General features: G+C 30.2%; 2 protein-coding genes across 2 annotated transcripts in view; one reads left to right on the forward strand and one right to left on the reverse strand.

Moving 5' to 3' along the window:
- LOC140961416 (probable flavin-containing monooxygenase 1) overlaps positions 1-2,044 on the forward strand; it is a 2,834-nt gene extending 790 nt beyond the window's left edge. The window contains exons 2-5 of the mRNA XM_073419920.1: positions 47-287; positions 974-1,152; positions 1,244-1,593; positions 1,691-2,044. Of these exons, the coding sequence (XP_073276021.1) occupies positions 47-287; positions 974-1,152; positions 1,244-1,593; positions 1,691-2,036 (1,116 nt within the window). The 3' untranslated portion in view covers positions 2,037-2,044. The remainder of the gene's footprint in view (positions 1-46; positions 288-973; positions 1,153-1,243; positions 1,594-1,690) is intronic.
- An 8,537-nt stretch (positions 2,045-10,581) lies between these two features.
- On the reverse strand, positions 10,582-11,233 carry LOC140961424 (auxin-responsive protein SAUR76-like). Its single transcript, XM_073419933.1, has one exon. The coding sequence runs from the start codon at positions 11,168-11,170 to the stop codon at positions 10,748-10,750; it is 423 nt and encodes a 140-aa protein (XP_073276034.1). The 5' UTR covers positions 11,171-11,233; the 3' UTR covers positions 10,582-10,747.
- Positions 11,234-14,171: the final 2,938 nt, after the last annotated feature.

Raw genomic sequence — 14,171 nt, forward strand, 5'->3', positions numbered from 1 at the left:
ATGAAATAAATAATATCTAAAACCATATATTTATTTCCATTTTTAGTGGCATACGTTCGAGTGTGTGGTGATATGCGCTGGGAAATATGGCGATATCCCAATGATACCCAAATTTCCAAATAACAGAGGGCCTGAGGTATACAAAGGGAAAGTGCTGCACACGCTAGACTACTGCAAAATGAACCAAGAGGAAACAACAAAGTTGCTCAAAGGGAAGAAAGTTGTAATATTTGGATTCAAGAAATCTGCCATTGATTTGGCATATGAATGTGCTCTAGAAAATCAAGGTAAAATTTCATANAAATTTAATCATGTAACTTTCAAAGCAAAGTATTTTAAATGGTTCTGCGTTAACCTTGAATAAATCTAATCCAACTATTAATATATATATTTTCTCGGCTTCTCAAGTTAATTTTCTTGATAGCGTGGTTGACAGATAAGTCAACTTTCCAATATAGTTGTTAAACTCGCAACCTTCTTGTAAGCAATATTATTATTCAATAAATTATTCAGTCATGTAATGTTCGGTCGATTTAAAATTAGTTTAAACTTTGAATAAAAATTCGTCCATCTATTATAAAATTCAAGAAAGTCCATCACATGTGAACCAAATTAAACAATGTTAAACTTTGGCCTTTTATAGAATATATGTATGTCACTGCTATGGAACTAGAATAATACAGAATGATGCACCCACTTTATTTATTTATTCCAATCTTTTCTTAAATGTATATTTATCATTACCTCTATAATTAATATGGAAATTGAATGGTCAGGCGTGGAGTGCTGATATCACCACGTAAGCACTCTAGTAAAGTACAACTAAATACAAAAAAAATTGCAACTTACAAGATGAGATCAAAATTTGACTACATAAATTATCAAAATCCAAAACACAACAACTTAGTCGATGATTTCAACTATTTTCCCGATTTAACGATATTGATATGGTTTCGTGTATGTTAATATACAGGACCAGAAGGTCAAACTTGTACCATGGTTATAAGGACTCTGCGGTGGACAGTTCCACACTACTCAGTATGGGGTTTACCGTTTTCCATGTTCTATTCCACAAGGGCTGCCCAGTTCCTCCAGGAAAGACCCAATCAAGGCTTCTTTAGGTCCCTTATTTGTACCGCACTCTCTCCTATGGTAACCTTCTACATATAATGTTTTTGCCAAATTTTAGAACTGTTCTTGTGGAGGGGGAGCTTAACTTTTTCTTTTTTCATGGTTTTCATAGAGAAAAATGGTGTCAAAGATTATTGAATCATACTTGACATGGACTCTTCCGTTGGAGAAATATGGGTTGAAACCCGATCATCCTTTCGAGGAAGATTATGCGTCGTGCCAAATGCCTATCTTGCCGGAAAATTTCTTCTGTGAGGCAGAAAAAGGAAAGATTGACTTCAAAAGAGCTTCGAAGTGGGGTTTTTATGAAGGGGGAGTCGAGCTCGACGATGGCAGCAGACTGGAGGCGGACGTGGTGGTTCTTGCAACGGGTTTCGATGGAAAGCAGAAGCTCAACGCCATGATCCCTGATCCATTCCGAAGTTTGCTTGAGTTTCCTTCTGGCATGATGCCCTTATACAAGTACTACACATTCTCTATTACATTAAAGTATTATAAAGCAATCTTTTTTCCGTTTATTCGACCCTCATGATCAACTCGAACTTCGTTACGTTGTTAGGGGAACGATTAATCCGCTTATCCCTAACATGGCGTTTGTCGGTTACATCGAGAGCGTCTCCAATCTCCACACGGCCGAAATACGCTGCAAATGGCTATCAAGGCTCGTAGATGACCAATTCAAACTCCCGAGTGTCGAAAAAATGCTCGGGGACACGATGGAGGAGATCGATATCATGAAGAGGACAACAAGATTCTACAAAAGAAGCTGTATCTCTACTTTCAGCATCAACCATACAGATGAGATTTGTGAAGAAATGGGATGGAAACCATGGAGGAAAAGCAACTGGATTGCTGAGGCTTTTAGCCCTTACAACAGCCTAGACTATGCAGAAAAGGAAGACTAAAGAATCTCATGGAAATCATTCACGCAAAATTAATATTTGTTGTATTATTTATTCCTTTTTATTAAGCAATAAATGGTAGGCAATTCTTGTAATAGGTTGATAATAAACACAATTGTATGGAAAATTAAATAAATTTTTAAATGAAAATTAATAAAATATTGGAGTGTTCACTACCAGCCTTCGATCTTTTTATCATGCAAAGGTTATATATGTAATTTTTATATGTTTATCACATCTTATAGATAAGTCTCATATCATCGGTTCTCTCATGAATGTGCACGGTACATGTCAAAACTTATATACATAGATTGTATGTATTGGGTATTGGGCCATAAGTGTAGTAGCGATTGGACCAAAATTACGAGATTTCATTAGCAAGGTTTGGGCCACATTAATTACTCGACGGACTGATAAATATTAACCACTCAAAACTTATATCGAGATTGGTGAAATTAGAATCATCTTCCGAAATAATTAAAATAAACTTTTTCTCGGTACACATAATTTCTTTTCTCAATAATAATAATAATAATAATAATAATAATAATAATAATAATAATAATAATAATGTCATATTAATACAACTAATAAAAATAAATTATGAGTATAAGTTAAACAAAGAAATATATATTTTAATATAAAAAATGCAAAGAATTAAAATATACGTAAGTGAAATATAAAAAAAACTATCTAATAAAATATGCAGTAGCTCCATATTATATCATCATATTAGCTCATTTTAATGAATTTGTGTGTTAATGTAAAAATAAAATGAAATATTTGGAATTTAACATAACTAAAAGCTAGTTTAAACAAATAATTTAAATTAAAGCCAAATTTCATTACAGATACTGGTAGAAGACCATTTTCAAAAATCCCTCTATTTAAAATAGGACAATTGATTAAATATGATATCTTGATTTTTTCTCGTCTACGATAATTATTTCCCTCAATCCTTCTCCTAACCATTGAAAAAACTTTTCGTGGCTTTAATCATGACATTTGTTGTAGGAACGAGAGGATGTTGTCGTACCAAAAGTTATAACATCTAGTAATGCTTGTGTTTGGATAAAATTGAGATAATTTTGTTTCTTATTAAATTTATCATAATATAATTTTTTTTTCAATATTATATATTACATAAAATTATGAATGAAGATATTTTGTCCCACCTAAAACATAACAGATCATGTCATTCAGTAATAAACTTCATGCTCGATCTCAACTCATGTACATTTTGAGTTGCTTGAGCTGGAGCTAGCTTGTGCTAGAAAAGCTCGAAAGTCTTCTTAATATATTTACGGTTTAAATTTTAGGTATCTATTGACAAAAATATCTTCTAATTTTTAAATCATCTGAGTTATGTACTCGAGAGTATAAACAACTAAACTCGAACTCGACTCGAGTAAAGTCTCGATATGCTCGAACTTGAATCGAGCACGATCAAATTAAGCTCAAGTTAAATTTTGATCGAGTCCACTCACAAATAACTCATTAGTAGTTCGAGTCTCTCGTATATCCGGTTTGGACCCTAATTTTGATAACTAGCATAGAGAATATATGGACTTGACAGTGATTTAAATACAAAAAAGAAAGAAAAATGGAAAATAATAAACAATAGAAGGCCCACAACTCATACACTAGGCACCAAATAGGGCTCAGGCAAATACCCTAGGCCATATGGCTAGTGAAGTGCAGCATATATTATATATATATAGGCTAATCTATACAAATAGCAAAGTTAGCAGGACTCGAGAAAAATAGGGATGTGCTACATTTGGTCTCGATTTTATTCCGACAACTTTTCAGAGGATTAATCATTAATAAATGTCTTTTTACCTTTATCATTTTCACTTTTCAAACATGCATATTGGATAGTTTTACTTGGACAAATATGAAGTACATGAAACTAACAGGGGCAAGCCAAAAACTTCTTTAATTTGGGGGAACATGATCGGTTTTAAATTTTAGATTGAATTAATTCATCACAAAAGTTATAACCAGCACCTAAAATTTTCCTAAGATAGTGAAAATGGGTTCATCTCGCTACCGAAATAAAATCTCATGCTCGGTATTTGTCTATACAGGTATGTAATGTATAAACATTTCAACTGTTTAAAGTTTTATTACTACCAAACAATGAAAATGGAAGGCTGATCATATCATGTATACTTGTGTAGTGGGTGGGTAACACATAGTGAATCCTGATGTGGTGGAGTTGCTAGTTTGAGTACAAAACTATGGTAGATGGATAATGTAGGAATGTATTGTGGGATGAATCCAAAATAATCCAATAGTGAATTTAATCATTTGAGCAAAATGATCCAATAATATGTATGTATATTCATTCAGCTCGAGTCATCAAAACACGTCACAGAAGCATAAATTTTTACGACCAAGTACGATATTTACATACATTTTTTTTATGATATCATATCCAGTTAACTAGACACAAAAATCCGTTACTGACACATGATTTATTTATCTGGATCAAAATTGTTCTGCCCTAACAAATAAAAGCAGATGAATTAAAACAAAAGGATATCCCGGAACAGACGGAGAGATCACTTGTTGTTTGGCATCACATCGTGTTATGTTCGTATGTGTCTTCTCTTTCTCTTCAATCATCTCATTTCAACACTTTACTTTTTTACTCCATTTTTGTATTCGATTCACAGTCTTTCTCAGAGAGTGCAAAAATAAAATAAAAGAGCCCATAGATTGTGCTGTGGGATTATTTCTTCACATGTCATGTTTCTTGGTTATGTACTGTTGGAGTTTAGTGCATGATACATCCCATTTCACTTTCATTTTCTTGAAATTGTTTTTATTATTAGCCCTATTATATTGTCCCAACGCGGGTAAGTTCGGCGTCGGGGTAAGGAGGGAAGGATCTTATTTCGGGGATTTCTACTTATGAATTTCATTATAATCTTATTTTGTTTTGGGTTACAGTGGAGTGAAAAGTTTTGTTTTAATATAGATTTCAACGTGTACATATCTTTTTTTATTTGAAAGATATCTATCTAACTTCATCACAGAAGAGTTTGGCAATTACCTTACTTTTACTTATATTGGACTATTTTTTGAGTGAGCAAGAGATGGAGATATCAAGATTGTCCAAAAGCAAGGGAACAAATTCTCTGCTTCACTTTGTGTAAACTTTGCCAACTTCACAAAGTATGGGTATAATCTGTTAAAAATATGGACTTTGACTCTAATTTCATCCCAAAAACTAGCTTGACGAGGAGCATTGTTCAAAAAACTTAGTACAGCCAATTTGAGACATCTTAGTATACCCCTCATGTTCGTGAATGAACGTAAAGTTTACAAAACATTAGTAGGTGGCTCATAAGGACAGTCCAACACATAATGGTGGGTTTTAGCTATGATATTATGTAATGCACAAGCTCAAATTTTAATTGGTACACTAAATTTTAATATTTAGCTATTTTTTGTCAATTACTAATATGACACCAGACAAGTCAGCAACTTCTTATGCTGCTTCGGTGTCACACCAGTATTTTCAGGTGTTATTTCAACACTCCATCAAAATATGACGGTAAGCTAAAAAAATTCAAAATTAAGGCACCACTAGCAAATTTTAAAACTTAAATTACTTAATGGATCATAACCTAAAATAGAGCAAATTAGTTGATCAAAACATTTATGTTCTCATTGATATAATTTTAATTTGCATATTTTTTATATATATTTATGGACCTCATATTATTTTATATTGATTGTAAAGTTATAATGATATGTTTTCAAAGTAGGTTACAATATGTCATTATTGGTATCAAGAACACTTCCCATCACCTTGTTTCTCTCGTCATTTCATTGGTTGTGAATTTTTATATAAAATGAAATAGAAATTATGCTTAATTTATTTTTTTAAGATCAAATAAATAAGTTTTGTGGGAGTACGGAAAGGTCAAATTATTAATTGAAGGATATACTATAATTGAAAAAAAAACACAAAATTATAAATAATAAAAATAGATTTTAGAACGCTGAAATATTATATGGATGTTTGTCCATCTTTCCTACGACAACATATTTTTTTATATTAAATTTTAAAATATTTTCATATTTCCATTTTGCTCCTACTCATCAAAATTTTATATATCAAGGGCAAAAATTATCCTCAATGAGGCAAAACTAACAAAACATAATTCTTACATTGTCGTGTACCAAGCCGAAATCGGTTAATTAAATAACGAGTTAACAGTGGGGAATCGCATCTTGAAACAAACGCGTTTCCAGATAATCTTACCAAAATGCGCCTAATTAATATTATAAATTGTTCAAAAGCGTAATTAAAGGCTTTGTCTGACAACAAACTAATCGAGTTAATCACCAAGAATCTTTACCTACCCAATCATTAGTGTCATAAACCCCACATTTTTTTTATTTCATCGCTAGTCTAAATTTATTTTAAATATATAGATTTAATTGTGTTTTATATTAATTAATTACTCAAAAGTAAAATTTTTTTGAATAAATTTGCATTGGTAATTAGATATTTAATAACCCACTATTAATGGCACGAAAGGATAATTTAGAACAAATAAAAATTGATTTTTGGATGTTCTAATCAAAAGCGGGTATGAAGCACGAAGACAATTTAAATTTACGGTTCGGACAAAAGTGTGAAGAAAGTGGGGTTAACGAAAACGCAATTAAATATTAGCTTTTTAGATAAAATTTTAAATTAACTTGTTTTATTTTTATAAATATATAATTTACTTTTGAATATTAAATATTTGATAATNCAACTCAAATATAGTTTAATAATATTAAGCAATGGTGCCTCCAACAGGGTTCATGAGTTATCGGAGTTGGTGAATATTTGAAAAATGGTCATGAGTTTGATTATCTAGATACCAACAATTTTAAGACAAACATATTGTACAAAGCTTGTCTAATGTAGTTTATCTAGCTAGCTAGTGTAGTTTATCTAGCTAGCTAGTGTGGTTTGCAGACTACTGCGTTAATCCGATAGTTTATAAAATGTGCATCGAATGGTAACAGCTACATGTTAGATGTCTCCCATTGACTGAATTAAGTTCTTGTGAATTCTACTTGGACTATTTTTCCCACATCCTAAATAATAATAATAATAATAATAATAATATTAAGCGGCGTATCTTACATGAAGTTATAAGTTGGTAAAAATCTTCCCTCGAGAAGTATTACCAAACATATAAAATCATCATTTCTCGACAAAATTTCCCCAATAAAATATTTTCCCAAAAACACTAAACTTCTTGAAAATAAATTGGAGGGCAGGTGTAGACTGTATTCCCAGTAAAATGAAATATAGCAATTTACATGTATATTTTCCTAAAAATGTTCAAATTATGCTACCCAATTTTCAAAATTTTATTATTTATTTGTTTTTAAAATATATGTTTCTAAGTTGATGTTCCTCTTCACATGCTTAACCGTGCAAAATTTTGTCTCTAACCGATCGAATATAACATAAAATAAAAAGTGAATGGCTCTTTTTAAATTTAAGTTTAACAGATAACTCCAAATTGGTGCTGCCTAAAGGGAAGTTTAAATACTGATTAAGAATAAAATTACATTGTAATTTTCTACTTAGGAATCTAATCTTATGTTTTCCCTTGTTACTTAACTAAGCTCAGGAAGTAATTAATTATAAATTATTTTTTAATTTGTTTACGCTTCCTAAATTTGTTGTTTGTATAATGCTCGTGATGTTGTCTTATATTACATTGCATTCCAAATTTTTAATTATAGGATGTGCATATTTGGAAGTTACTCATGTACATTTCTCGATTTATCATCTCGTTTGATCGAGGGCATCTGACCCATATATGGGTTCCATAACATTTTTTTAAAAAAAATTATCTTTTTAAACTCCAGAAAATCAGATTGAAACTCAAGCTTGTTAATTTTTAGTGCAAGATTAGTAGACTTTTGTGTGCTCCTGTTTTAAATTTCGAAATGGCCATTATTTTCCAAATCTACATTGATTTTCCATTTCAATTGTTGTAAATTAAGGGGTTTCAGTCGCCACCCATTGTAATAGAAGGAAAAAAACTCGAATTTTTCTTAAACATCGAATTTTATCACTCTCATCCTCATTTCTCACGTCTAGAAATTATTTAGGCATAGTTTGGTACACATGATAAGATAAACATGTGATATATANAGGTTCCGAAATATTCTTGATCGTTTACTCTTGACAATAAAAAATATTTCTAAATTTTATACATTTATTTTTTTTACCTTTGTATGTGTATGTGTTCTTTAATATATTAGTTGACTTAATATAATTCAAATTATAGTAAAAACCAAAAACACTTTATATNTGTGCATCGAATGGTAACAGCTACATGTTAGATGTCTCTCATTGACTGAATTAAGTTCTTGTGAATTCTACTTGGACTATTTTTCCCACATCCTAAATAATAATAATAATAATAATAATAATATTAAGCGGCGTATCTTACATGAAGTTATAAGTTGGTAAAAATCTTCCCTCGAGAAGTATTACCAAACATATAAAATCATCATTTCTCGACAAAATTTCCCCAATAAAATATTTTCCCAAAAACACTAAACTTCTTGAAAATAAATTGGAGGGCAGGTGTAGACTGTATTCCCAGTAAAATGAAATATAGCAATTTACATGTATATTTTCCTAAAAATGTTCAAATTATGCTACCCAATTTTCAAAATTTTATTATTTATTTGTTTTTAAAATATATGTTTCTAAGTTGATGTTCCTCTTCACATGCTTAACCGTGCAAAATTTTGTCTCTAACCGATCGAATATAACATAAAATAAAAAGTGAATGGCTCTTTTTAAATTTAAGTTTAACAGATAACTCCAAATTGGTGCTGCCTAAAGGGAAGTTTAAATACTGATTAAGAATAAAATTACATTGTAATTTTCTACTTAGGAATCTAATCTTATGTTTTCCCTTGTTACTTAACTAAGCTCAGGAAGTAATTAATTATAAATTATTTTTTAATTTGTTTACGCTTCCTAAATTTGTTGTTTGTATAATGCTCGTGATGTTGTCTTATATTACATTGCATTCCAAATTTTTAATTATAGGATGTGCATATTTGGAAGTTACTCATGTACATTTCTCGATTTATCATCTCGTTTGATCGAGGGCATCTGACCCATATATGGGTTCCATAACATTTTTTTAAAAAAAATTATCTTTTTAAACTCCAGAAAATCAGATTGAAACTCAAGCTTGTTAATTTTTAGTGCAAGATTAGTAGACTTTTGTGTGCTCCTGTTTTAAATTTCGAAATGGCCATTATTTTCCAAATCTACATTGATTTTCCATTTCAATTGTTGTAAATTAAGGGGTTTCAGTCGCCACCCATTGTAATAGAAGGAAAAAAACTCGAATTTTTCTTAAACATCGAATTTTATCACTCTCATCCTCATTTCTCACGTCTAGAAATTATTTAGGCATAGTTTGGTACACATGATAAGATAAACATGTGATATATAATATAAATATAAATTAAAGATAAATAAGACGTAGGATATTATATTTAAAATTTGCTATGATATTAATAAGTGTGATTAAATTTATATATTAGATTGTAATGACAAAATTAACCTTATCATAATAAATTTTATAATTTCAAAGTTGTTGCTTGAGTTTATATTTCTTATCTGTTCATGCGGCTTCATGCGTCGACAGTGCTTGCATGATTTATTTATTTTTACCTAATTTTATATATTATATAATATGATATATTTGAGCCTTTGATTTTGTGAGTCAAGTTAAATATCAATTTTTAAAGTTAATAGAGTGATACTAATAATTTTATTGAGATTTATAAAAATCATTTATATAATTATCTCAAATTCATTTATATAATTTGCATATTACATAATATATAAAAATAAATAAAAATATTTATTTGATGAAGCGGTGAAATGAGAGAACGATAGGGTTTAGGATTTTTATATATTGATGGCAAATAAGTCATTTATCGTGTTTTTTATCATTAAATTAAAAGAGTAGGTCTCATGTGATACCGTCTAACGGATCTTAATCCGTGAGACGGGTCAACCCTACTCATATTCACAATAAAAAGTAATACTCTTATCATAAAAAGTAATACTTTTTGATGAATGATCCAAATAAGACATTCGTCTCACAAATACGACCCGTGAGACCGTCTCATACAAGTTTTTGCCAAATTAAAAATCTCATAAAGTGATATTTTATCCTTGTATAAAATTATTTATCACAGGCCCGTGATAATTTTCTAAAAAGATATCAAATGTGGGATAATAAGGATTATTTATCCATCCCTCTCTTATCCAGTGTACCGAATTATACTTTAGATGATAATTTTTTTGTTGTACCTAATATATTCCCAATATTTTTAATTTTGGCTGCAATTATAAAGAATTAAAGATTAATAATTATTTATAATAAACATTTATTTATAATTTTATTTTAAAATATATGTTTGTACCGAAACAATGATAATTAGAGGAACAAAGGATGAAGAGAACAATTTTCAGATAACGATATTAGCAGTGTAAAATGGGTTAGCCGGTTAATCCTCACCGTGAAATAACGCTTTCCCCAACGTATAATAAATCCACACCGCTAATTTACTCGCAACATTTTGACCGGAGAGGACAAAAAAAATGGAAATTAATACAAATGTACACCGCCACCCCCCGCCGTCCGTTAGCATGCGTAGAACTCCACAAGCTCTCCCAGCGACTCCGACCGAGGATCGGCGTTCTCCAGCATCCAGAGCAGGTGCTCGAACAGCACAACCTCACAGGCTACGGTGACCGACTCATGATTGCCGACGGATCCCCGACGCCCGACGAGCTCACGGAAGAGAGGGCTCTCCATGACGTCGGATGTTATGAGGTAGCGCCGCCGAGAATTGCCGACGTAGACCGCGTGGAGGTCCTTGGAGGTGGAGTCGTCGTCTTCGTCGGATGGAATGGCGGCGGCGGCGATGGAGCTGGCGTTGGAGCGGCTGAGCTTGAAGGACTGCATCTTCTTGAGGACGGACTTGATCTTGTCGAGCTTTCCTCCTCTGGCCATTTTTGGGGAATTGTTGAACAAGGGGTGACTGTATATATAGGGAGCGGGCATTGAAGCTGGTACCTCGGAGCAGATGGGCTCCACTGTTTTTTTTTTACTTTTTAAGTGTTCGAAAAAGTAAATAAATAAAGCTGCGTGCTACTTTGAAATGATATTTAAATTTTATTTTGTGTTTATTTAATTATAAAATATATGTTAAATTTGTTTACAAATAAAATATAAATAACAAAAAATAAAATGTATATATCAACTATTTAAATAACATCCATGTTATTTCCTATTATCCAACAAACCCAAATTATCGAATTTTGTTTATACAACTAAACCGAACCGAGTTTTTTGAAACTTAATAAAACCGAACTAATTTATCAAATAAAAAATTTAAAAAGTAAAAATTGTTAAAAAGAACAACAATGTAAACGCTAAAACTCGTAGTCCATAACAAATATATATCATGAATATTATTTAAGCATGTATAAAAATTTTGAAAGCCAATGAATCAAATGGCAAAAATAGTGAATTTAATCTTGTAATTATCATGTTTTCTATTTTTTTTAGTTTATCAAAAAAACGAAAAGTACGATTTACAAAAATCACAAAAATATATTCATATTTTATTAAAGTTTCCTAGTTATATTTGTAATTTTTGAAAATTATTATTTTATTAATTTATCGAAATTAATATTTTAGCACATTGAACCATGTCGGACGGATAAAATATATAATTTTAAAGACGTTATTAATTTATCGAATTTTAATTTATAGAGATTTTACTGCATGGGAGTCCGAAAATAGTGTCATTGTACTTATTTCACTACTACCAAAGTTTTCTATTCTATATACGTCAATTTACATAACCATTTTTTTTAATCACTATACATGACCAGTTTTAGAATTGGAGAAATTGTAACTTTTTTCTTTTATTGGTTTTTGTAATTTTGATTTTTTATAATTTCAAATTTCAGTTTTAGTCTATTATCTTTGTGTTTTTGAAATTACCCAAAAAAATAAAGAAAGATACATTACTAAAATTCAATTTTGAAAAATACATAACTAAGATTTAATTGTAATAGTATAGATGACCAAAATTTTAGAGAGTTAAATATAAACGAAGAAAATATAAATTTTCTATGTTAGAATTTTGCCGATTTGTGTGGGAGTTGAGAAGATGGACTGATGGAGAAATAAAATGGGCACTGGAAACTAGTGAGTCTCATTATATAAATTTAAACTATTTTTTGAAAAAGAATTGAAGGTAAAATAAAAATAAAAAAGCATTCGTTTTTTTTATTTATTTCAGCAATCAACAAAATTATTATATTTTAAAATTTTGGTGTCTCTAGTGCCACAAATTAAAACTAAAATATAGTGATGTGTCGCCAATATTATGATTGCTTCATGTTATTCCTATACTAGTTACATGCGTGGCAACATATTTCATGGACAAAAAACTTCATTGGATAGTTTCGTGAGTCAATTTTGTGATACGAATATTATATTTAGGTCATTCATAAAAAAATTATTATTTTTATTGTAAATTCGTACGACATAATTGGGTAGCATGTGACACCACTACAGGAAAAGAAAATAATACAATAATATTCACTTTCCTTGACATATCCTATCTTTACTAGGGCAGAGGATTGTGTCCTGTTCTTAGGATCAAATCTATGTGTGAGATTAAACTGCTCGTAATATATAACCATTTTGGCATGAAATTTTTTTTTTTAAAGGGAAGGGACAATATGTCAAATCATTTTTGTATATATACACACACACACATACATATATGTTTGTTTATGTTTATATATTATTTTTATATGTTAATTTACTGTATGTAGTGAAAAGTGAAACTAAATTTTAATTAATTTATATATTTTCACATGAATATATATAGAGAAATTAGGTTCATGTCTCGCAATCGGATGTCATGTGGGTGAAAATAAAGTAACTGCAGACTAAGGGCTTCTGCGCTATCATTTCACGCTATGATAGCGCAGGGTTTTCACTTCAACGGAGGCTGCGTCATTTCTCCAAAATGGCACAGCCTCCCTCCTCTGCGCCATATTTGGCGGAGAGGAGAAACCCAGCGCCAAAATGGCGCTGGGTTTGGGCCTTTTTTTTTTAAATATTTTTAATAATAATATTATATAATTGATGAGTAAAATTAAATCGTGTTGATATAAAATATAATTCATAATAAAAATTAAAACACAAAAAAATTAATTATAATTATATTAGAAAATTTATAAAAATATTTCTAGTTTTTTTTTATTTTTGACATTTTTAACTCTCGTAAATATATAATTTATAAAATATCAGAAAAACCAACAGCAAAATTTTGAAATTAAAATTATAATACCCAATTGAAATACAAAAATACCAAAATTCTAAGAATATACTTTTTAGTGTAAGATTTGAAGTAAATAGGTTGGAGATGAATGTTATATTTGGTGCAGAAACTGCATCAAAATAGATTTATGGGTCAAAGATGGTCTAAGGATATGTTTGTCCCCCTATCTACACAATGGGGGCTTGTTTGATTAGGTTAACACTAGATCCACTTTGGTCAAAACGACATAGTTTATTAAGATTATTAGCCGGAGTTTGTCAATAAATAAATAAATAAAACCTAATAACCGGAGCATTTGCGATACATGTCTTATTGTTGATTGTATAAGCACGTAACGTATCCTAAATCGAAAGTGAATTTTTCTTTTTATTTCTTTGTCGACTTGTGTAAATTATAAGATTCAGAGCATACCATTATTTGGAAATATGAAAAAAAAGTCTTTCACTATATTAAACTGAAACTAAGCCAGATTTTCTCATGATAGATCGAAGGCCAATTTTAATTTAGCAAAAGATATTAGTAAATCTTATATATTTTTACATTCACATCAAAATTATATATTTATTTTTGATATGTTGAACACCGTGCACATTTATGTGAGCATGATGATGTGTCACTCACCATTGAACGTGATGAAATATAGAAAAATTGTACATCAAATAGGTGAGTGTAACTTCATCGGTGCTCATATAAGTGTGT

This window comes from Primulina huaijiensis, chromosome 2 (assembly GCF_012295235.1).
Source record: "Primulina huaijiensis isolate GDHJ02 chromosome 2, ASM1229523v2, whole genome shotgun sequence".
Classification (NCBI taxonomy): domain Eukaryota; kingdom Viridiplantae; phylum Streptophyta; class Magnoliopsida; order Lamiales; family Gesneriaceae; genus Primulina; species Primulina huaijiensis.

Excerpts from the sequence above, each read along its gene's own strand:
- LOC140961424 (XM_073419933.1), bottom strand. The coding sequence starts at position 11,170 with ATGCCCGCTCCCTATATATACAGTCACCCCTTGTTCAACAATTCCCCA.